This window comes from Dipodomys spectabilis, unplaced genomic scaffold, assembly GCF_019054845.1.
Source record: "Dipodomys spectabilis isolate Male_0828 unplaced genomic scaffold, ASM1905484v1 ptg000096l, whole genome shotgun sequence".
NCBI classification, from domain to species: Eukaryota; Metazoa; Chordata; class Mammalia; order Rodentia; family Heteromyidae; genus Dipodomys; species Dipodomys spectabilis.
The window spans coordinates 11,670,641-11,696,793 of NW_024870773.1; the positions used below are offsets into that span (position 1 = coordinate 11,670,641).

Consider the following 26,153-nt stretch of genomic DNA (forward strand, 5'->3'; position numbering starts at 1 on the left):
ATTGCAAGCTGGATTGTATTGACAGAGGCCTAGGAGATTAGGAAAGCACACCTCTGGGGGAGTCTGTGAAGCATGGAGATGAGGAAGGGGAAGATGTGTCCCAAATGTGGGCAGCTCTGTCCCTTAGGCTAGAGTCCTGAGGGAGTAGAAGGGAAACAGGAGAAAGGCCACAAACACAGGTGTGCCTCCCTCCCTTCCTCCCTTTTTCTACTTTCTTCTCTCCCTCCTTCCCTCTTTCTCTTCCTCTTTCCTTTCCTCCTTCCCTTCCTCTCTTCCTCCTCCCTCTTTACCTCCCTCCTTCTTTCTCTCTTTCCTTCTTGGTTGCTGGAGGCTGTTATGCTGAGATCCCCTCTGCATCATAATAGATGGAGACCTCTGAAATCGTGAGCTTAACGAATCATTTCTTCTGGTTTGTCTCAGGTATTTTTTCATAAAACTGAAAGTCTGACTGACATACATACCAAATATTGTCAACCAGGAAGCTCTAGAAACTCAATGCCTAGAGGGTTTGGAGGCCCAGATACCCATAAGAAAGGCAGGTGTCCATCTGTTAGCACAAACTGTAGTGGTGAGTGGTTATTGATTAATGGTGGTGAAAGCCCTCCCTGAATAGAACTTCCCAGACCTCAGCTAAGGGCTGACATGGGAAGCAAGGTTGGCACAGGGGCCAGCTGTATTAGCTCTTTCTACACTGGGTCCACAGGAAATCTTGATTTAGCAATACATTCTTTGGCAGCTGCCTTCTGCTCTCAGAGGGTAATTGGCAAGCCTCTCTGAGTTTCAGCCACAGCATCGTCAAATAAAATAAAACAAATACTATCACACATATCGTAATTATGTATGAAAATGACATGAGGAATCTCAGTGAAAGCTATTGGTCAGTAGGTAGTATGAGGGACAGGGAAAGAGAAAGCAATAGAGAGGGTTGTTTTGATTAAAATACAATGTATGAGTATCTGAAATACCATGGTAAAAATCCTCGGTACATTTAATACACACTAAGAAGAATGACAGAAAAATGGGAATGGTAGGAGGGTGAATGGAGAGAATGAATGAGCCTGAACATGATCAGAGTACTTTATTTGTAGATATAAAAGTAGAACAGTGTACCTGTTGAAATTATTTTAGAAATAGTGAGAAAGGAATAGAGAAGATACCTTCTTTTCTGAAGATCTCTAATCATAGACATTTATTTTTAGGGAGACCTCTATTTCACTGTCTAGTTTGTTCATCTGAGTTAGAAGGAGTTGTGAAGAAAAGGCAATTTAAGCTTCTGTGAAAGAAATTATATTTTGACAGTCTAATGGTTGTGATACCCCCCCCCCCCCAAACTATAATATGTCCAGGCATGGTGGCTAACCCTTAAAATGCTTAGCAGTCAGATGGATGGGGTAGAGGACATCAATCCAAAGCCAGCCTTCACAAAACTGCAAGACCCTACCTTAAAAACAAACTACACAAGCAAAAAAAAAAAATGGCTAGGAGTGTGGTTCCAATGGGTAGTGTTTGAAATCCTGAGTTCAATCCTCAGTACTGTAAAAACAAAACAAAAACAAAACCAACCCTTCCCCAAATCACCCTAACCCCATAATGATCCTGTGTGGGAGCCCAGCCCTCTGAATTTTGAAAACTTTGAAATCACCACTGCTTTATATTGTAATTTGATAGAATCTATTAAGATGGCTCTATATTATTAAAAAATATAAATTAGATTTGTATATGCTCTGAGAAGGCAGGAAAATTATATAAGGGTGGGTTTGTTTGTTTTGGTGCCAGTACTGGGGCCTAAGCTTGAGGCCTGGGTACTGTCCTTGAGTTCTTTTGTGCAAGGCTATCATTCCACCACTTGAGCCGTAGCTCCTCTTCTGGCTTTTTGTGGTTATAGATAAGAGTCTAATGGACTTTTCCTGCCTGGGCTGTCTTCAAACCTCAGTTTTCAGATCTCAGCCTCCTGAGTAGCGAGGATTACAGGTGTGAGCCACTGGTGTCTGACTTGATATAAAGGTTTTTGAAAAAGTTTAATTAAAATAGCTTTAAAAAAGCTCCCAAATAGTTCCAGATCCATTTTTTTCTTTCAAATATTTATTTTTCTAATTAAAAATATTAACGTAAATATTTTTTATTGTGAAAATACCGTACAGAGGAGTTACAATTACATGGGCAAGATAACGAGTTCATTTCTTATCAAGCATTGCTGCCTCCTCCTTTGTTTCCCCTTCCCATCCCTTCCCGTCCTCCCCCCACCTCCCCCCACCCGATCCTCCCCCACCCCACCAAAGTCGTCAAGTTCGTTTGTTTTTCGACATAATGACTTGTTCATCTCATAGATCCATCTGAGTTACCTGGAACATTGCCTCTTATGGGACAGGAAATTCTTGAAGGATGGCAGAAAAATGCTGCATGCATTTTTTTTTTTCCTAGCCATCCAGTTTACTCCAAGGGGGCTGCAAGATACTCAGTCTTTTATTTCTGAAAGGTTAAAATATATCGGCTAGGTTTTCCAGAGTTTATTTGTGCTAACGAAAGATACTCCCTAGACCTTTTCATGGGAAGCCAGGGACAGGGATGGTAAAAAGAACCTTTCTCTCAGGAGAGGAGAGCTTGAGATGGAGGAGATGTGTGAGAAACCACAGGACGAGATAGGGAGACAGCAAACAGGAGAGGAGCCAGGGAAAAGAAACAGGGAGGATGGTCTCCGAGGCCTTTAAGGTGATAAGAATTCTATCAGCTAGCTGTGTCTCCAGGGTGCCAGCCGGCTGTGGGAAGTCATAGAGAGGATTGCAGCTATGAACTCATGTTGGGGATGTCCATAAATAAGAAGAATATATCTCTTCATCACCAGGAAGATCATCTTTGAACATGAGAAGCCACCATGTGTTACGCATGTTCTGACAATATGTTATATAACATGGTAAAGCATTATTGCAATCCCCTGTCAGCTCTTTGGCTTTGGCTAATTTAATCTTCCCCTTCTCTCTTTTTCCATTTTTTGCTGTCTGCAAATATTTATTTATTATATTTATTTTTCACTTGACACATCGTAATTGTACATAGTTATATGACACAGTACATATGCAAAGTGTGCAATGATCACATTGGGATAATTAGCTTATATCTATTAATTACCTCAGATGTATAGCATTGCTTTTTGTGTTGGGAACATTCAAAATCTTCTCTACTAGCTATTTTGAAGTACTCTTTTAATGATTGCCCATAGTGCAATAATTACTGTGCTCTAGAACAATAGAATTCAGTCCATCTATCCTGCTACCCCCTCCTATCTCCCCCCACCTCCCCATTCTCCTTTTCTATCCATTTCCCAGCCTCTCCTTTTGTGCAGACTTTTACTGAGAGCAGTACACAGGCAGGGCTGGAGAAATTTTTCTGACAAGAGACAAGAAAACCTGTTCATATTGCTGCAGAACTTTCATTGTACTGTGAGACAGAAAGAGGTGCTATTCAGAAGAGACAAATGATTATGTTAAGCATTATAAATAGGAGAAAGGAAGTATATCCTGAGTCCAATCCTATGTAAAGTTGAGAGGCTAGAAAAACTTTCTGGAGAGGGTTACATTTAGGGTTAGATCTGAATGATGAACACAATTGCCCAGAGGTGGGAAGGGGGATGGTATTCCAGTGAAGGAGAAGAATATTTCTGGGAAAGTTGAAAAGGAGAAGGTAAAATAGTAGGAAATGAAGTAGTCCCCCATGGTTAGAATGAGCATGAGTGGGAATTCTGTAGAGGCATGAGCGTAGAGACTGCGGAAAGCTTTGCAAGTACTCAGGGAGTAATATGAGTATTACTCATTTTGAATTTGGGATCTTTTTTTTTTTGGAAATTCAGATCAGAAAAGGAAGACCAGAAAGTATTATAGAATAAATGCGGCTTAAAATTAAAAATTCTAACTATTTCTGAGATATATTTTAGCAGATGGAATTGGTGATTGATTGATTGATGTGACTTGGTTACTTGGTGAGTTGGTCATTGAATAACTTGGTTACCTGGGTACGAATGAATACAGGAGGAGGAATTTGTTGTAGATTGATGGATGGTTGAGTTTCAGACTGATGGAGTTTGTGATGGGTATGTGATATACAAGGGAAAATGGATTTCTTCAGATTCTGAGGAAATCAACATGTAGATAGAAGTTTCCCGAAGATGCAGGAATGTGTGAGAGCCTGGGTGATGATGCAGACTAAACTGAGAAGAAAGCCCATGTTAGGACCCTTGAGGTGGGAGTGAGCCAATGAAAAGGCCTAAAGGAGGCAGAGAAGGAAAAACTAGAGTCAAACCAGGCTGGAACTGGTTGATGCTGTGGAGCTGAGAAAGAGGACATGTCATATGGAGGGAAGGCTAAGCAAGAGGACTGAAAGGTGCTTGTTAGATCTGTCCACAGGAATTACTATGACTTTGGGGAGAAAAACTTCTGTAAATAAACTTGAGCCAGACAAAGAATCCAAGAGAGAATTGCAGAGGATAGTGAAGTTAGGCCCCTTTTAAGGTTTGTCTGAAAGACAGAACTATGGCTTACATGCTGGAGTAGTGGGCAGGGTGAAGGCAGGAATGGTAAAAGTAGAAGAACTTTAAGCATGTTCCTAATAGATAAAGAAGCCAGAGTTGAAGTTTTTGGAGTGCGGAAAATGGAGTAACAGGTCATGAGAACAGGATAGGACCTACAATAATGTATGTGTATGTGTGTATGTGTGTGTGTGAGAGAGAGTGAGCGAGAGAGAGAGAGATGGAGAGAGAGACAGAGACAGAGACAGAGAGAAAGAGAGACAGAAATAGAGAGAGATTGGACTTTAGCCACAAGATAGGGAACCTCTTCCATAGTGACAGAAACAAAGGATGAAACAACCTATTTATAAAGCATCATTTTGTACCACAATATTTAAAAGATCTTCTTTAATTTTTTTCCCCCACAGACATTACCCAAAGCAGTCCTTCACCACAGTGGCAGATACACCTGAAAATCTTCGCCTGAAGCAGCAAAGTGAACTGCAGAGTCAGGTAATTTCTAAAAGGCCTATGTGATTGCATTGGTCCTAATGATTTTTTGTTTTTACAGGGTCATTCTTCTGAGTTCTTTTTTGGTCAGTTTGAGGGGCTTAAACTCAGTGCCTGGGTGCTGTCTCTAAGCCTTTTTGCTCAAGGTTAGTGCTGTACTACTTTGAGTCATAGTGCCACTTCTGGTTTTCTGGTGGTTAATTGAAGATAAGAGTCTCAGACTTTCCTGCCTGGGCTGGCTTTGAACCCTGATCCTCAGATCTCAACCCCCTGAGGTTTTTTTTTTTTTGTCGTATTTTTTGTTATGGTCACCAGTCAACATAGAGACCAACACTAAGCCCTTTTGACCCTCCTGGGTGAAGGTACTGAAATCTGTACTGTTCCTAGTTTTGTATCGTTCGGATTATTCTTGGTTCTTTTATTCACAGAAGATTAGGACAAGTAAAGGAGTTCTGGTCAGAGTAAATGTTTCCCAACAATATCAGTTTATTTGGCCTTAAATATTTAAAAACATTTTGTAAATAGTTTTTCCACACACTGCATATGTGGGGGAAACACAAGGTGTTAACTTGACCCAGTTGCATTGCGTGTGAGGCTAACACCCTGTCTGTGTATCTCGCACCAGCTATGAGCTTTGTTTTCATCCTGTCACTTTATTCATATTTTTTCATATGTCACATTGACAGCATGAGCAAAGATTAGAGCGCCACAATTGGCTCCCAGTCAACCATTTTGGATGCCAACTTGCCTTCAATATGGTGAAGTGCACCCACTATGAGTAGGATTTTAAATGGCAGAGTTTTCTACAGGGACACCTAGTCTTGGCATAAAACACTTTGAAGGAGATGACTTTGCCTGACACATTGCAAGAATATGCTGAACAATAGATATTGCAGGTCAGTGGTCAGCTTTCTCCACCAAGGAGGGTGGAAGGAAGGCTATTGGTCCTGTCAGCTGTTTATTAGTTGTGGTGACCTTTGCTCCATTGCCCTGATTTTCTGTGCATTTGTAGAGTGAGTCTCTGTTACCTGCCAGTAGAAATGTGACTGTCAGTATCAAATGAAGTAGGTAAGTATGAAAGCGTTTATGATGATGATGATGAAGGCTTGTGGTGATGATGACAATGGTTCTTAAGAATTGTGATGTCAAGGGAGAAAAGAACTGTATTTGTAAAGGGAAGGGATGTCTGACTAGCAGACTTTAATATCATTCAGGAGCTCCTCCTGAGTTTATTCTTCACAGAGTTCTTGTGAGCGTTCTGTCACTTGGAGTGAAATTATCTCCATAGTGGATGATGTATCACAGAGGAGATTCTGAGTCCCTGTTTCTCTCTGTGAAACTTGGCAGCTACTTTATTCATTTCATTAAAGGAAGTAAGACTCAAAGTAGAATCTATTGTTGCCTAACATGATGAAGACCTTGCTGGAGGCTGATATTTGTGTAAAATGCCAAATCTCTGTGTGCGTGTGTGTGTGTGTGTGTGTCTGTCTGTCTGTCTGTCTGTCTGTCTGTGAGAGAGAGGGGGAGTGGAGAATAAGGTACCTTCCAGAGATCAAAGTTAGTGTTTGTATCAGCTTCTTTCTCTACCATCAAGGCTCCGTGAAAATCCTATCTGTAGATTGAAGCATCATGCAGTCCAGTTCATCTCATTCTTTTCCTTTCAGAATTGCCAGTTAGGGTTAGTGACTCGCCTGTGTTAGTCCTCTGTTCTTGCATAGTAAGTTGGTAAGCTCAGTGATGAGAGGATTAACTAACTATAAATTACTTCCAAAGTACCACGGTGTGACATAAACAGAAATATTTGATTACTTGACTTAGTTCTGTTTTCTAATAGGCTTAAAGTACATCCTCCATAGTTTTCTGAGTAACAGTAACTTGATCAGAAGAGATGCATGTTGGGATTGCAAAGACTGGAGCCCAGCCTTCAAACTCTGGGTGGGATGAACAAGCAGAGATGTTCTTGCCAGCTTCTGTAACAGTATCTCTGGATAGCACCTAATGTTTTGAACTAATGGCTTCAAACATTAAAAGAAAGCAACAACAACAAAAAGTCTAGGAAAGGTGTGCAAGCAAACTGTTGTAGTATAGGCTTGGCATGGGACGCTGAATGGAAGGCAAATAGAATGAAGCCATTCCCTTTTTCCTATTTCATTCCTTTTTTCTGGGCAAGAAGTCACACTTCTGTAAGAATATTTCCTTTTTTTTCAGAAATATGGAAAGATATCTTTCCTAATGGTAATACTCAGTAATAGCATCTGATCTAATTTTAGCCTGATAAATTCATTTGACTTTGCAACAGACCATTTCCTTCTGAGTTCTGATATCTGGGATTCTAGACAGCTCACTAGTTTGGGTGAAAAAATCTGACTATTAATATTTTATGTGCTTGTTTTGGTAATTGGTGATGCTACATGAATCTGATAGATTCATATCTCCAAGTATTCAACTTTTTCAATATTTTAGAATTGTTTGGTTAAAATTAGTTTCTTTTTCTTTTGCTTCATGAAGCTTATCAAATGAGAAAAAAATAGGAAGGAAACACTTTCAGTCCAATTAGGAAGCTATGTATAGTTACCTGCCATCATATATCTACCTTTCTTTTCTTTTTCTCTTTTCTTTATCTCCCCCCACCTCATTTTGAGAGGGTGATAAATCCTGCCAGTATTTTGCCCATATACTCAGTCCTTTGGAGCTTTTATGGGACCCACAGGTGCCAGATTACTAATCTAAAAATGATATCAAGTATTGGAGAATAAACAAGCACACCAGGAATTAGCTTTTTCAAAACTGGTGTTAGACAGTAGCTTGCAGGCATTCCCATCCACTTGGCCAGCCGCCGACTGCAGTGGATGTGGAGTGCCCTAGAACTTGGACTTCAAGAGGGAGAGAGGGAGGGAAGCTCTTTTATCATCTTTGGCTCCCTTTTTATCAGACATCACAGGGTGAACTTCTCCAAAGAAGTAACATCAATGGTGCTTACGAGCCACCAACTGGCTTGCACGGCCCATTCAACAGTGAGCAAAAGAGAAACTTTACTTGTAGTGGAATTAATAACATTGTAGTACACCTGGGTGGCCTCAGGGCTCTTATTACTTGCTTCGGGGCCAGCATCATGTCAAATATATATGTATATATGTGTGTGTATACATGCGTATGTGTGTATGTATATGTATAGATGTGTGTATAAAGATGTGTATGTGTATATATATATATATATATATATGTACACACATCTATACACACACACACACACACACACACACACACACACACACACACGTGTCCTGAAATCCAATGTCCTAACAAAATCAACTTTTTATAAGTTGGTTGCAAAACAACTCACTCTAGATGAAAAGCCTCTCCGGGGAAACTTTAATTTCCTTAGCTTATTTAATATTCTGATGTAGAAAACATTTATTTTTCTAGGCTATGTGGCACCCAGTTTTCTATATTATTGTTATTGTTGTTGTTATTATATTTAAGTAGTTGTACAAAGGAGTTGCCATCCAACAAAGCAGTTAATGAATGCCATGCGTCTTGATCTGTGTCATCCCTTTCCTCATTTTCTTTTTTGGAAGGGCAAGCTCAGATGTTTTGCATACTCTGGGAAAGGAATCTGCAGAGTTCTTAAAGCTGTAGAAATGATTCTTCTAGTCAGAGCCCCCAAAGAACCTAGTGGAGCTGTGCAGCCGAGGAAGAATGAAGAGGGCCTGCCCACCCCCCCACCCTCCTCCTCCTCTTCCTCCTCCTCTCACTCGCAGGGCCTTCGTTAACTCTGTGGGGCACAGCTTTGGCAAATACTGCTCAAAACAAGGACGAAATGTTACCTTCCTCCCCGCTTGGTTGTTGTTTATGTGATGGATGGCCTAGCTGTTTGCCATCATGCTGAAAATAATAGGGATTGGGAGCCTGATCTCTATTCTTAAATGGAGAGTATGTAGTCTGAGTGCTGATAGGATGAAAGATTAAAGTGATTAGGATAGGATAAAAGTCATCTTGCCATCTTCCTGTCTTCAGTCTGCAATCTGCATTGGTTCTTTTTTAATCTTACAAGTTTCTGCAGACATAAAAACAAGGGTCACAGGGAATGTGATATCTGAGGATGAGGAGGTAGCCTGACGTGTGTGTGTGTGTGTGTGTGTGTGTGTGTGTGTGTGTGTGTGTGTGTTTGTGTGCGCATGCAAATGAGACTTGAACTCAGAGCCTAGGCACTGTCCCTAAACTTTTCTTGCTTAAGGCTACTGTTCTGCCACAAGGCTAGTGCTCTACCAAGGCTAGTGCTGAACCACAGCTCCACTTCTGTGATTTTAGTGGTTAATTAGAGATAAGAGTCTCTTGGACTTTCCTGCCTGGGCTGGCTTCAAACTTCAATCGTCAGATATCAGCCCCCTGAGTAGCTAGGCTTACAAGTGTGGGCCACCAGTCTCTGACTGGCAGCATGATTTTTTTTTTTAAAATAAGGGACATAATAGTTAAGCACCTTCACAGCAAGAATGGAGACCTGTTTAATATTCGCCTCTAGAGGTTCAAAAAGTTGGTGGTATGCATGCTTGCCTTTCTCTAGCTTTCCCTGGGCACCTGCCTTTACCTCTTCATTTTATGTTCGTTCCATGTCTAGAAAGTTCTTTCTCAATTCTCTGTTATCTAACCAGCTAGTATAACATACCAGTGGCAGTTACATGTGAAAAGGCATCCACTAGGTGCTGGGGGTAGCTCAGCAGTAGAGAGCTTCCTGGCATGCTCATGGCCCTGGGCTCAATCCCTGGTATGGGGGGTGGTGGTGGTAGGGATGGGAGCTCAAGGGCAAAATAGCAACAGCAGCAAGACCTACAGAAAGAGAGAGAAAGAGAGAGAGAGAGAAGAGAGAGAGAGAGAGAGCGAGCAACCTATTTTACTATGTCTTCAAGCACTCTCAGAGTTGGAGGCCTGGTATTTTTTGTGCAGGCAGATGCATCTTGGATCTGAGGGTGTTCTATTTTCCCTCCAGTTTTTCAGCTTAGCTGATTCTGCTCTTCACTGGATCCTTTCTATCCCTTTTCTCAACAGACTACTTCACGCTTCTAACCTTGAATAGTCTTAGTAGTTCCTGTGTTCTATGGATCTTGGACAAGAAGCCTTTCATACTTGCTTTTAATTTTCTTTTCTCTTTGAACCTAATTTTGGCAGCCTTGTGTTGCAACTTTTTTTTTTTTTTTTTCTATTGAGGCTGCGTCTCATCCCACGTGAAGCATCTTGTAATTCTTGTAAGCTACAATGCATGCCTTCTTGTGGACATAGAGGTAAAAGTTCACAGGGAGAAGTTTTAGCATGCTTCTCTTCAAGGTTCCGAGGCTGGGAAAAGAATGGAAGATTGTATTTCACATTCAGGAAGGATAAATATGAAGAAGAACTTCAAAGGAGAAATATTAATTCACTTGATATGTCACATTTCTTTCAGGGAATGTGGCATGCTGCACAGATGTTAACTCTAACCTTTGAGATTTCTCTGTCCTCCACAATTTCCCATAAGCCAGATTCCCACCCACCTCTCCCTATTTTATTCCTGGATAAAATGATGTAAGAGTCAAAGTGTCAATAGTAGGAGATAGGAAGACAGCCAAGATGTTTCAGCTTATAACATCATGACTAGGTTTTTGGAGCTTTTAATCACAAAGGCCTTGGTGTTTTAGTCTTTATTTTTCTGAAGTGACCTATATCTTTTCCATCTGTTTCCAATGTCCCAACAAATTTGGTTCCTTGATGCCCCCTGTGGCTAATCTTACCTCCCTTTTTATAGCTCCTGCTGGAGGGTGTGGCCGGTGTACTTTGGATGAGCAGGCCGAGATTAAGTGGATCCAAATCAGATAAGTGGCCCTCAGAACAGGGATTTGAATGTACACGTGGCCCCTTGTACTTTGTGGGTCCTCCATCCATGCATTCAACTTACTGTGGGGAGAAAAATACTCAAAAAAGGAACATTGCATCTGTCCTGAACATGTTTTGTTTTCTCTCGTTGTCCTTAATCCCTGAGTAATTCAGTGTAACTACTATTTCCATTGGCATTTACATTATAGAGCTATTAAAAATGATCTAGAGATGATTTGTAGGATTGTGGGAGGACATGCATTGGTTAGATGCAAATAGCTACCCCATTCTGTCTCAGACTGTGGGACTCATAAAGGTGGGAGGGAGTAGGTTTAGAACGAATCCCCTGCAGATACCGTGGAATCCCATGTTCAGGAACCATGGACGTAACATCTGTGATGTGGAAAATATTTTAAAATATTAAATCAATGTGCTTTTCTTTTCCCTCTCTCATAAATCATGAAGAAAACAGGGAAATCAGAGACCGGAGCAATGACCTGTCTTTCCTCTTCTGGCTGAAGTCTCTAGAGAGCGAAGAAGAGGAGGCATAATAGAGAGGGGAAGGGAAATGCCAAAGCAGAGAAGATCACACCCCCAGACACACTCGCGCTTGCTTTCTTTTGCACATCATGGCTTGCTCTCTTCATTTCATCAGCAGCATTCTTGGGGCCTCTGCAGCATGGTGGGTAGGGTGAAAACCTGAGTTGCTTTTTTGTTTGTTTGTTTGTTACCCTGATCTTTCCTATGGTGTGGGAGAGGGACAACACTCCAGGGTGCCTCATTCAGGGATGTTGAAGTTGCATACTGGGCAGCATCCTGAGTATTGCTGCTGTAGGACTGGTATAGCCCTTAAATAAACCAGTGGTGGGTTGTACAAGCGGTGGTGGTGGTTAGAGAGTGCAGAGCACATCGCAAGGATCTTCCCGAGCCAAGAGAGGACACCCAGGAGCTCACCAGTCACAGTCTTTAGCATCAGTGCACCAACAGTGAGCTTGCTTAGAAGTAGGTACAAATGCCACCGAGGTCAGTGGAGTTAGGGGAGAGATGAGAAGATGTGGGTATGGGTCCAAGACTTTCCTGTTCCTTCCCAGGTTGCTAGGACCTTCGCTTGTCACTATGTACATCTAGTCATCATCCTGGAGAGGTTGTGGGAAACAGGAGAGAACACAGATTGACTCAAGTTGATTGGATAATCTCAGTGGGATGGATGTAACTACATTTAATTCCTCCCTCCTCATTGTGGCAGGAGGCTTGGAAGGGGTAGCAGAGCTGCCATAGGTTATCTCAGTACATCGGAGATTGTTAACTGTAGTACACACTTGGACTTTGTGTAGTGAAAGATAGCATTAGGCCAGCTGCCAGGAGATCAGATTTTTTTTAAACCTTTCTTCTATCTATGGGTACAACTTTGAGCACCACTGACCTTTCTCAGGACATAAAATAGGATTAGGATTGGATCAGGTGATCCCTAAAGTGCTTTCTAGTTTTAATGATGTCTGATTTTAGTAGAAAAAAAATGCTTTGCATAACCACTATTCTTTTCCACTGAAAATAATAATAGTCAGATCTGTCATTTCATCTGGCCATTCCTCTAAAGGCTCATTCCCCAGACTGGTCTCAGTAGGGCTGAAGATCATGACTGGAAGATCCCTAAAGATCTGCAAAGGAGTTGACAGACAAATCAGTTACATGGTGGCAGGTGGCTCTAATTTTGGACAGCACAGGCCTGAAGAAGAAAGGTAACAAGGGTAATAGTGTCTGTTTACTGAGAAAAAAAAACTGGATGGAAGAACCCAGGGTGTATTTATAATCCTTAGGTTACATTCCTGTTAGTGCTGAGTGCTTATTTTTATGAAGGAAGAACTATTGGTCACAGAACAATGCAGCATGTGCCCTGTTAGTAGCGAAAACATAGGTGCACATGCAACATTAGAACCCTTTAAAGGCAAAGAGTTTTAGGTTAAAATGCATTTCCAAATTTTCACATAAACATTTCAGCTCAGAACACATGGACTTTCCCCAGTTATCTCAATTGTTGAGGCTTTTATAACCTACATTGAAGTCATTTATGGCCTAGTGCATGACTCTTTAAATGCCTCATTAGATTCCTTTTGAATTTTCTGTGTTGTAATAACCAGAGTCGCTATACTTGTTAAGATACTTTTTGGAAATGTCTGAGCTATGCTAATTTGATTCTTTTAGGCTTTCTCTTTTTTTAAAGTATTTTTTTTTCTTGAATAGCTTTTGATTATGTGGTAGCTTTTGAATTTTGCAAGTTAGTCTCCACAGAGCTGGAGGTGTCATTAAGTGGTAGAACATGTGCTTCGCATGTATGAGGCCCTTGTTTCAATTCCTGGATTATTAAGAAAAAGTCATTTTCTTTTCTTGACAGTGTTTTCCTTTTTCTTTAGCACCCACTTTCACTTTCTAGAAGCAGTTAATTGTATTGAGGCCCACACTTGAGTTGACCCAGTGATACCACACAGTAAGGAGATCCAGCACAAAACCTGTGGATCTCTGTCCAGCCTCTTGCTTTGCTTCTTCATATAGAGGAACTCCACTAAAGCAATTCCACATCATTAACCTAGTAGGCACGTAAGGGGCCTGAGTATTTCTTAATACTCTTAATTAAGTAACTAATTAAGATATTTAAATTAATGAATAAACGAATTAGAAACTGAAACATGACGGACCTCTCCTTTCACTAAGTGAAATTGCAGGGTACACATTAGATAGGTGGAGGAAAAATCCAAAAGCAGGTTATGGACCCCTGACATCCCTCACCTCAGCAACGAAGAGGGGCCTCTGTGTATGGTGGGCAGGGTGAAACCCAAGGGGCATTCCCAGTTCTTAGTCTCTTACATGGTATGGAAGGTGATAGAAGGTCTAGTGTGCCTTATAGTGCTAAGGATGCTTATATGCTAAGGATGCTTGCTGGGAGCTTTCCAGGAAATAGCCCTGACAATTCCTAATAATCTGTATTTGGAATGGAGGATGCTGCTCTGGAAATACTGTCTTGCTCTGACATCAGGCAGCAAGACTAAATTTTCCAGGCAACGCTGGAATCACCAAGGGCCTTTAGGAATAAGGATGGCTAGCATCACACATTAGAGCTGGTGAATTGGATGCTTTCTTCTCAAAAAGTACATGTGTGTGCACTATTTATTATTATTGCTTATTATTATTTTGTGGTTCAGCATTGAACTCAGAGGTACTGCTGAGCCACACTTCCAGTCCTTTTGCTTTAGTTTATATTTCAAATAGGGTTTATGCTTTTGCTGGGGTTGGCCTTTGAGTGAAATCCTCCTACCTCTGACTCCTGAGTAGCTACGATTACAAAGTGAGCCATGTTGCCAAATGAATTATTATTATTATTTTAGAAGTTACCTATCCTAATTATCACTTCACAAGCCTTGAAACTTTATTTGTAGCTTCCACTAATTAGAGAAAGATGTTGCAACTGGAGTTCTAGTGGTGGTGGGGTCTTGTAAAGATGAAATTGGCTCAAAAAATTCTCTGGGAAAGATGCTATGTTAACTTCTCCTTTTTTTCTTTTGGCAGTACTGGGGTTTGAACTCAGAGCCTTGTACTTGTTGGCAGAAGCTCTACTCATGAGCCATGCCTCCAGCTCTGGGCTTCAATCTTTTTTGTTTTTCCTTTTTTTTTTTAAAAAGGCTTCCATTGGGATAATCATATTGTATTCTGAAGTAAAGTCTTGACTTGAATGTTCAGAAAGAGTGGCTGTACCTTTTAAATGGAGTTTCTCTCATTATAAAATGTTCAAAGAGAATAATTAGAATTTTCTTTCCCCCTTCTCCTTCCCTGGCCCTCTGTCATCTTGTGATGAAAAGTCAGGATAATAGTAAATCAGAAATGAAGATGATAGAAATTGACTAACAACTAGGGCAGTTCTGGATCTCTTTTGATGGACACTGAGTATATTCTTACTTATGTAGAGCTGCTTTTATTGAAAAAGAATCTGATCTATACCTATAATCTTTGTATGTGTGTGCCAGTCCTGGGGCTTGAACTCAGCCCTGGGCACTGCCCCTGAGCATTTTGCTCAAGGCTAGTGCCCTACCAGTTGAGCCACAGCTCTACTTGTGGCTTTTTGGTGATTACTTGCAGATAAGCATCTCATTGACTTTGTTGCATGGGCGGCCAAGGTTCTCAGTTCTCAGCCTTCTGAATAGCTAGGATTATAGGAATGGGCCATCGGTGGCCAGCTGTGACTATCTTAAAGTAAAATCAGCATCTTCAGTTGCTGAGTTGGCTTCTTAAGCACACATACTTTTAGATCTTCACATAACTAACTATACTACATTACAAGTTCTTGACTTAAAGTGGTGAAGAATAATGAAGGCAAGAATCCTATCCTGCTTTTAATTAAATAAACAATCTTGAACTTTTAATACAGATTAAAAATTAATTCTGGAATGATTATAATGCTTATAAGCCATTAAAATGAAAACTAAGTAAATCCTAGTTGTATCTACTAGTGGACTGTCTTTTGAAATGGATCATTTGTGTCTGAATCCATATAATACCCTGATATGTCCAATTTCTTTAGCTAGCACTTCCTTGAATGGGAGAACTGGGTAATTTCCAAGGCTTCGAAATGGTGTAATTAATGGTTTAATTTTAAATATTTTAAGTGGTTTAATTTAAAATATTTTTCTTTATATATGAATAACACAGATAACTCTTAAAGTCTGTGTGTCTGTGTAAAATATACACTTAGCTAGCCATGCATATAATATACATCTGTTACGTATGATATGCATATATTTATGCACATATGGATATCTGCACTACTCATGTATCAGTATAAAGATACTGTTAACTTGGAAAGGTAGCTAGCTGTTCAGAAAAATCTACAAGACTGAGAAAATATGGATGTCTTTGCTCTCTTGTTAAAGATTTTGCTCTTGTTAAGGAGATTTTGCTCTTGTTAAAGAGATTGCTCTCTGAGGTACAAGATCCCTATCAGATGAGTTTGCTTTGCATTTCCTGTATCTTTTTCAGTTCTCCCATGCATCTTAAGACAGCTAAAATGGAAAACTACAACTGAAACAGTATTGTTTCTAGAAGTGTTGCAATGAGACGTTTAGTATAAGATTAGCACCTATTTCTGAGGACAGATATCCTTCCATTCTGCAAACATAAACTTAAAGAAGCTTTGCCTGTTTTAATGGGGCTTAGTTTTGGAGCATAATTCCTTAATTTTTGTTTTTCCCTTCTTGTGCTTGATATGGAACTCAGAACCTGGTTCAAGATAGACAAGCACTCTACCATTATGCTATATCCCCAGCCCTCATTTTTTATCCCCAGCCCTCATTTTTTATCCCCAGTCCTTGTTTTGTAGTTCAGGCTGTCCTTGAGCTCAAGATCCTCCTGCTGGTGTCTCTGAGTGCTGGGATTACAGTCATATGCCAACATACGCTGCTTAAGATTTTTTTCAATATCCATTTTTTGTCTCTGTCTTTTGTTTTAGATTTTGTGCTCAGAGCTAGTGCTCTTATTCATTTAATGGCTTAATATTCACTAGCCGTGCTAAGTAATTGTCAGGATTATAATATTCCATTTGATGATAGGGATGATCATTATGAAACAAAGGAGATAGAATGCAGAGTAGTTTCATGAAAATGGAAAGTCTTGCAAGAATGAAGAATTAGACACTTTCCTGAGAGGTGGGAAGATGCCTACTTAATCTTTCTTGGTATTAACTACAAATAGAGGAAAACCATGACATTCTTGCTTTACCAACAAAGAACTCTCACCGAAGGGCCCACCCACATTTCCTGTAATTGATTTCTCTGTAAAAATGCTTCAATTAGTTATAATCTACATTTATGGAGTGCCTTCCTCAGCTGGCACTGCCTGCCTGGGGCTGAGAGTGCGAGCGGAGAGACCAGTTGTGGAAGAGCAATGGGAAGCTGGCTGACCCCTGACTTACACGTGTTCATTGCATCTCTTCAGGAGAGACTCTCACAAATTCTATACTTTTTTCTCTCCTATACCTCATTTGGCTTTCCTTTTCATTCTCCATCGGCATGTTTCCCCATCTTTGGAAGGAAGCCAACATCAGCTTTCAGATTTGCTGAGAAAGATAATATGGACAAGAAACCATCCTTCACCTGGTTTGTTTCTCCCTACCCCTGCCCCCCATTTTTCTCTCCTAGACCCTGTGCCCTTTTGCTCACTATTTGTAGCACTTTCTCCTTCTTAAGGTAATGTGGATCAAAAATGTTTGTGATTATTTTGTAGGCATAGAAAGGACTTGCCAATAAAAGCTTTTTTTTAGGTAGTATCTTCTGCCAAATCAAATTATATCATCAGCAGTAATTTAAGTCTCTTACAACAACTCTGTGGATCTATGGTTTCTAACACTTTTTTGGGGTCAGGGACTCCTTTGGTAATTTGATGAACGCTATGGAGCTTATCCCTTGAAAAAGGTAAAAAACAAAATCCAACTTTAGAATACAATAGTGTATCATTAGAAAATAACTTCTAGGCATCCGGGAAATGGTAAAGCCCTTTGGTAAGATCCCAGAGAGCTCCACATTTATGGGGAGTAGTCAGGCCAGCCAAGGAGAAGGCTGGAGAAGAACTGTTAGTCTCAGAAGCCTGGCACAGACGGACTGTAGGCACAAAAGGTTATGTATTCTCTGCCTTCTAAACACAATTTGTTTTACTCTGATTAGAATATAACTGCTCTGGAAATGTGAAATATTATTGCTTCTTAAGAAAAGCAGTCTATCAACAAATAGTTGCAATTCCAAAGTGCATATACTCTTGGATCCTGCAGTTTCATTCCTGGGGATATTTCCCAAGGAAACAAAATTATCAGCATAGACCATGTCTGTACATGCATCTCTATGACAGTCTTGCAAAAATCTGCAGAGTAGAAACAGGGAATGGTGGAACAATGAAGATCATTATATGAAAAATACCATGTCATGCTTAAAAAAGAAGTAGAGCTACATCAATTGCCTTGGAGGGATGCCCATGTGTTATTTAGTGAGATGCAGAAAAGTGGAGATGACAGAAACATTTGTGTGTACTGCACCAGCAGGTTTATATCTACATATACTTCTGATTACAAATGTAACTGTAGGAAGACAAATAAGGGCTAATGTATTGTAGGTTGTTAACATTGGTCTCTCAAGCTTAGACAAGGTGAGCAGAGCAAATAAAAGGGAAAGATAAAGACTGCAGTAATTAACAAAAAGTATGTGTATTAAGACCTTACACATTTGTGTACACATTTGTATCAATATATATCACACATTACATAATATAATATATGGAACATATTTATGAATTATGTAATATATATTATATAATACTACATACTATGTATATAATGTCATATATCACAAATCACATATGGTTAATGTATAACACATGATAAATAATGTATAGCATATAACATATAACCATATATTTTATATATAGCATGTGTTATATATATATGTAGCCATAGCATATATAATATAAAATACACTATATACTATATACTATAAACTATAATATAATAGAATATATAATATAAACAGTAATATATAATATTAACTATAATATAACCTAATATATGGTATAAACTATATATATATATATATATAAATATACATATTATACATATTTTGCATTATACATATTACATATTAGGGCTTGAAATCTTTTTTAAATTAATTAATTTTATTTGTTATTATTGTAAAGGTGATGTACAGAGAGGTTACAGTTACATAAGTCATGTAAAGAGTACATTTCTTTTTCCCTCCTGTCCCTACCCTCAAGTTGTATAGTTCATTTTCAACATAGGATCTAGTTTCACTGCTGCATTTGTTCATCCTTTGTCCTATCATTTATGTGGCCCCTTTACCCTCCCAAAGACAGATAATTGAACAAACAAAACAAAAGGAAATAAAAACTAAAACAGCAACAGCAACAACAAAACTGCTTGTTTCCACTTCCTGGAGTTCATTTCAATAAATGTTATTTTATATGGCAGGATGCACATCGCTATTGTGCCTATGTGATCCTCTCCTAAGAATATCTTCCTTTGTTCTCAGTGTGTAAAAGCCTAGAGACATGCATAATTTATCATTTATCGGTGTATTTTTTCTTTTACAATTTAGTGTATTTATTTGTAGATTTATAGGCACATTCTAGTTACTACAAATGAGGGAAACTGCAACCTTTGGGTTTGGCTTACTTCATTTATTACAAATTTTTCCAAGTCTTAGCTATTCCTTATGAATGGTACAATTTCATTCTTTCTGATGGATGTTAAATTCATATATATATATATATATATATATATATCACTTTTTCTTGATTGATTTGTTCATTGAAGTGCATTTGGTTGATTCTGTATCTTGACTATGGTAAACAATGCTGCAATGAACATGGTTGTGCTGGTAGCTTTAGTGTGGCATGGTTTGTGGTCTATTGGATAAATGCACAGGAGCAGAATTGCTGGATGATAGGGAACCTCTATGTTTAGTCTTTTGTTGTTGGTGGTCATGAGGCTTGAACTCAGGGCCTGAGCACTGTCCCTGAGCTTTTATGCTCAACATAGCACTTTATTACCACTTTGGACCATAGTACCACTTCTAGTTTTCTAGTGGTTAATTGGAGATAAGTTTCACAGACATTCCTGCCTGGGCTGTCTTTGAACCATGATCCTCAGACCTCAGCCTCCTGAATAGCTAGAATTATAGGCATGAGCCACTGGTGCTTGGCTATTTTTAGTCCTTTGAGGAACCTCCATACCGCTTTCTATAGTGGTTGAACAAGTTTGCATTCCTACCAACAGTGTAGTAGAATTCCTTTTGGCCACATCCCCACCAGCATTTATTACTGTTGGTTTTCTTGATAATGGCCATTCTAACAGGGATGAGGTGGAATCTCAATGTTGTTTTGATTTGCATTTCTTTTATGGCCAGAGATGTTGAACATTTCTTCATGTGTCTATTGGCCATTTTTATTCCTTGTGAGAAGTGTCTCTTAAGTCTTTAGTCCATTTATTAATCTGGTAGTTGTTTCTTTGAGAGTTTATTTTTGGGGGCTTTAATTTTTTTATTTATTGCAAAGGTGATAAATAAGAGTGTTACAGTTACATAAGTATATAGGTAATGTAAAAATATATTTCTTTTTGAACACTGATGCCCCCTCCTTCATTTTCTCCCACGTTCCCTTCCCCTTCTCTTCTCCCTCTACATTGTAAACTTCATTTTGACCTCTAAGTATATTTTAGATATGAGGCCCTTGAGTGATGTATAGATGGTAAAATCTTCTCCCATTCTGTGGGATTTCTATTTATCTTGTTAGTTGCAGCCTTTGTTGTACAGAAACTCTTCAGTTGTTGTAATCCTATTTATCCAGTCATTCTATGTTTTGGAACCTGAAATCTTCCTGCTGATATTTCTCATAGTTTATTACTCTGAATCTACTTTTTTTTTTTTTTTTTTAGCAAATGTTTATTGCCTTTTATGTCACACACAAAGTTCTGTGCCGGGCAATTTCCAGAGAATTAAAATGTAAGGGGTATGTTTGTGTGTATGTGTGTGTGTGAGCGCACATGTTGGAGAGTGTTTGAACTTGATATCTTTGTAAGGGCTGCATTGGAACTTCCTCTCATCAGTCTGTTCTTTTACCTGTTTATTTGCTTGTCTATATGTATAAAATGGAGAGTATAAAGTACTACTATCATCTCAGCAAGAACTAAGAATTTGTTTGGAATGAGGGCTTCATTTTCCTTCTTTTGCCTCTACTAAATAACCCTCAATTTGCAAATTCCCCTACAGGGGTGCCCAAAGTCCTTGAGAGAACAATACAGAGAACATTTTAGGAAAAAAGAAACATGAGATATTTTCTATGGATCACGTGTCTCAGAATTGTGGTTCCCTGCTCACCAGCCATGTAGGTATTTGAATATATTGAAATTGCCCATTCATGGGCTTGGCCCCATACCTATTAAGAGTGTAGCCCAGTAATTGATATTGTTACTGTCTCAGATAATTCTTGTGCATGTTGGTATTTGCGCAGGTTGGTATTTTTGTCCCAACTACTGTCCCTCTTTTTCCATATCATGGAAAATGTAGATATTTTTGCTATCTGATAGTCAGTCTAAGTCTTTCACAGTGCTGCTTTGAAAGATTAGCCCAGGCCTATGTGGTGGCATACTCAGGAGTCAAAGACAGCTGTGGGATGCCACTTACAATTTATAACATTGTTCAAGTTCCAAGCAAATTGAATGTAGGGAAGAGAAGGAATAATTTAGTTCAATGTGAAGCACTTACTTATTTGATTCAGCAAGTACTTTTTTTTCTGTTACTGAAATTGATTCAGATTATTGCTGTTTAATTCATTAGTGATATTTTTATTTTAGAGGAGATCTTATAAGAGAAAACTTTTTTCAGTCAACATTATTGCCACCAAATAACAACCTCCTCCTAATTTAAAAAAAAATATAGGCCAAAAACTTAAAGGATTTAAAATATCAGCAATCTGATGCTCAAAATTTCAAATTTCTTTAATATGCCAGATCCAGCATAATGTAAATGTGCATACGTATATGAAAAGATTCACGTCAGAATGTATTTTGTCTTTGTAACTATAGCAATAACAAAAATTTTACCCATGATACAACTTTTTTTTTAAAGAGGGGTGATTCTTGATTCTTTGGACTGTTTTTGATTTGTTTATAAGTTGTATGTGCATGTGCGCACACCAGTTCTGGGGCTTGAACTCAGGGCCTAGGCACTGTCTCTGAGCTTTTTCTTGTTTTACTACCTGAGCCACAGCTCTACTTTGGCCTGCTCAGGTTGACTTTGAATCATGATCCTCAGACCTCAGCCTTCTGAGTAGCTAAGATTACATTTGTGAGCCACTGGTGCTAATCTGTTCATAAGTTTTACGAAACAAGAATGGCAAGTGCTGTTGTGTTCTTTTTTCATTCACATGTATATCTCTCTATCCATATTTATCTTTTTCATAAATTTGGCCAAGAAATTTAGAAAGTAAATTTTGGTATTTATCTAAAAATCTCAGAAGTAATGGAAGCAAAGGCCAATCCATATGAAAAACAGAATTTTGTGACTATTTTTCTATATTCCTCATGCAGTTGTACCTGTGTAGTTAGCAGCTTTCATCCTTTTCTGAAAGTTCTCATCTGAGAACCTTTTATCTCCTCAGCAGGATGTATACAACCTAAGTCCATGCAAGAAGCCCATGACATCATTCTTCAATCAATAATCATTGATTGAGAAGAGTTGATTTCACAGCTATGTTTTGGTGCCTAGAGGGATTCAAAAGGGAAAAGTCATGATTTCTGTCTTTGAAGAATACTCTGGTTCAGAAAATAGTTCAAATGGGCATGTTATGACATGGTTCCATAACAAAAGGCCCTTTGGTAAATACTAGGAAAACCCGCTTTAAAAGGGGGATTAGAACTAGTGCGTGTAAGACTGGTGAGAATCAGGGATGAGGACAGAGTTGTTCAGCTCAGTTGTCAGGAGAGGAGACAACTGAACAGGCGTAAGACATGAGGGAGAAGACATGAGACTAATTCATAAAATTATATCCATTGCAAAGGCTGTAGCTGGCTGGCATGCAAGGTCAGTCAGAGAGGCTCTGTTGCTATATTAGTCACTTTTCAACCATAACAAACAGGAAACCTAAGAGAGTGAGCATCTGAAGGGGAAAAGTTTATTTTGGCTTACAATTTTGGAAGTTTCAGTCTGTGATCACTTGGCCTTATTGCTTTGGGTCTATAGTAAGACAGTGGGAATGTGTGATCAAACACAGTCTTTTACATTGTCACCAGAAAGAGAAAAAGTAGGGGCACTTCATAGTCCCCTTCAGGACATTTTCTCAATGACAACTTCCTCCCAGTAGGGCCCACCTCTTCAAGATTCCAACACTTCCCAGTCCCCCCACACTGGGGGCCAAGCCTTTAGTACACGGGCCTTTTGGAAACTTTCAACATCCAAGCTATGGTACCTGATGAGATTATCAGAATAAGGAAAACACTATGTCATGGAAAACACTATGTCATGGGAAACTCTTGATATAAAGGGTTTGTGAACTGGGAAAACTAGTGGGATTAAAGGAGTCTGTGTGAGGAAGTGTGGGGCAGGATCAGGGTGGTGATTCCGAGAACAGAGGAGTTATACTTGACATTTCTTTTGCAGAAAATTGGTTTAGGGACACATTGGGGAAACAACTAAAGCTACATAATGGAAATATTTATGGAGGAACTGGTTTAATCCTGGTGGACACAGTCAGTCATATGGGTGAGACATACTGAATAATGGTGTGAAATAAGCTGACTCACTAATTTTTTTTAAAGTCTTTAAATTTTCTCCCACCAACAATGAAGTAAGGTTCCCTTCTGTCCACAACCCCTCCAGCATCTGTTGTTAGTAGAGTTCTTTTTTTTTTTTGGGGTCCGGTAGTGGGGCCTGAACTCTGGGCCTGGGCGCTGCCCCTCAGCTCTTCAGCTCAAGGCTAGCGCTCTACCACTTGAGCCACAGCACCACTTCCAGCTTTTTTCTTTTTGCTTATGTGGTGCTGAGGAATCGAACCCAGGGCCTCATGCATTGCAAGGCAAGCACTCTACCACTGAGCCACCTTCCCAGCCCCTAGAGTTCTTGATTCTAGCCATTCTAACTGGGGTGAGGTGGTATCTCAATGTTGTTTTGATTGCATTTCTTTTATGGCTAGGGAGGTTGAGCATTTCTTCATGTGTCTATTGGCCATCCTTCTTTCCTCTTCAGAGAAGTTTCTCTTTAAGTCTTTAGCCCACTTATTTATTGGGCAGTTGTTTCTTTAAAGATTTGTTGTTGGGGCGTTTAATTTTTTGAGTTCCAGATATATTTTAGATATGAGACCCTTGTCCGTTGTATGGCTAGTGAAGATCTTCTCCCAATCCGTGGGCTTTCTATTGATGTTGCTAGCTATGTCCTTGCTGTGCAGAAGCTCTGCAGCTTCATGCAATCCCATTTGTCCAACCTTTCTTTGATTTGTTGTGTTTCTGGGTCTCTATTAAGAAAATTTCAGCCTGTGCCAAGGAGACTTAAGGTATCTCCTATTCTGTCCTGTAATGTTTTCAGGGTGTCTGCTTTCACTCCATTTGGAGTGGATTCTGGTTCAACAACTTTGGAAAGTAGTATGGAGGTTCCTCAAAAGACTCCACATATAGCTCCCCTATGACCCAGCAATCCCACTTTTGGGCATTTACCCAAATGATCACAAACAAGACCATACTAAAGCTACCAGCGCAACTATGTTTATTGCAGCATTTACCATAGCTAAGATATGGAACCAACCTAGATGCCCCTCAGTAGATGAATGTATCAAGAAAATGTTTTATATATATATATATATATATATATATATATAAAACACACACACACACACACACACACACACACACACACACACACACACAATGGACTTCTTTGCCTCCATCAGAAAGAATGACATCACCCTATTTGTTAGGAAATGGAAAGACTTGGAAAAAATTATATCAAGTGAAGTAAGCCAGGCCCAAAGAAACATAGGTCCCATGGTTTCCCTTACTTGCAATAACTAGTATATGTCTGAGACAAGCAGAAACGGTCAGATAAGTTGATGTTAGGCAAAATGAACCCCAAGATAAAGACTCAAATGGTTTTTCTTTCTTGCTATTGTTTCTAATAAGATGATTTCTTTGTTGCTTTGTATGTCCCTCCCCCACAGTATAACCCCTGTTTTCACTGTATTTGATGATGGTATAATTTGTGGAGGGGAAGGGAAAAAACAAAGTGTTTAAATAAGGATACAGGTGGACCCATTGCAATAGTGAGATGTACAAGACGTTATGTTGAAAAACGAACTTTACAACTTTGGCACGGGGCAGGGCAGGGGGAGAGAGATAGGAAAGGATGGGAAGGGGAAACAAAGGAGGAGGCAACAATGCTTGACAAGAAATGTACTCATTACCTTGCTCATGTAATTGTAATCCCTCTGTATGGTATTTTCACAATAAAAAGATGTAAAACAACAACAATGCTTCAAAATCAGTACAGGATTTAAAATAGAATGAAAACAAGACATATATGCTATAAAAGTATTAAAGAAAATAGAAAACTAAAAAAAAAATTCCAGGATGAATAAAGACATGAGTTATACTAAAAAAAAAAAGTCTTTAAATTTTCTATGTGTTTCTGGTTTTTGAGTATTTGTTTCCATAATAAAATGCAAATACTATCTCACAGATCTTTGATGTGGTAAAAATTCTATAGTTTAGAATAAGTTTGTAGAATTTCACACAGGTGGTGTGTAAATGCCAGATGACTGACTTATGGTATTTATTTTCAAAATAATCTTCAATTCTATAGGATATTTTTCTGGCATAAGACACAAAGCTCTGCTGCAATTATTTGTGAATAGTTTTCATGAAGCATGCTAGTAAGACTATTGTAAGTTAACATTTAAAAGAACAAAGTCATTGCAACATAAAAACAACAACAACAACCTTCTCCCTTCATAAGAAGTACTTCCTTCTTGTCTAACAAGTATTTGTTCCTTTTTGGATGTTGATTATTTATATCAAGCTGATACTTTTCATCTCTGGAAAAGAATGGTAGGAATACACTTAGAAAATCGAGCTAACCAAAATTACAAAACAAAACAAAAACTACTTTGATTACTATATAAGGGGGAAAGGGAGTTTGTGAGCTATCTCTATAAAGTGTATGATTTTATTTCAATCCATAAATTTTCAAACAAGTAACATTTGAAAGTGGGTGTATAGAATGGGTACACCAAATTGCTACCTAACAGTGCAAGAAAATCCGTTCTTATTTTCTATTAGAAAACAAAATAAATGGCTATTAAAAAATACTTGATTTTGAAAGATTGTGTTGGCTTGCAAAGAACATTAAGCTTCTGTAGTCTGTTCCCACATGGAGCACTAAGTTAGTCACCTCCTAATTACTGAAAATTGGTCTTTACCAATAATGGTAATGTTTTCCTGGGCTTTTAATCTCCCTGGAATATGTATGATAAAACCATGTCTTGCCTTGCAGATTATTTATTCCGGTAGGCCATGAATTTATGTTCACTTGACAACTTAGAGAATTCTTCATCTAAAAATTTATCTTTTGGCACTATATCACTATGGATTCTGGAGTTATTAGCAGTCTGTGCATCCATGCGTGCATGCCTGCTTGTGAACTTGCACGTGCGTGCATGTGTGTGTGTGTATGAGAGAGAGAGAGAGAAAGAGAAAGATACAGATGACACTTTG

General features: G+C 39.0%; 1 protein-coding gene across 2 annotated transcripts in view; it reads left to right on the forward strand.

Moving 5' to 3' along the window:
- Nebl (nebulette) overlaps positions 1–26,153 on the forward strand; it is a 327,581-nt gene that overhangs the window by 118,879 nt on the left and 182,549 nt on the right. For both annotated transcript variants that reach the window (XM_042686263.1, XM_042686266.1), the window contains exon 3: positions 4,927–5,011. In XM_042686263.1, the coding sequence (XP_042542197.1) occupies positions 4,927–5,011 (85 nt within the window). The remainder of the gene's footprint in view (positions 1–4,926; positions 5,012–26,153) is intronic.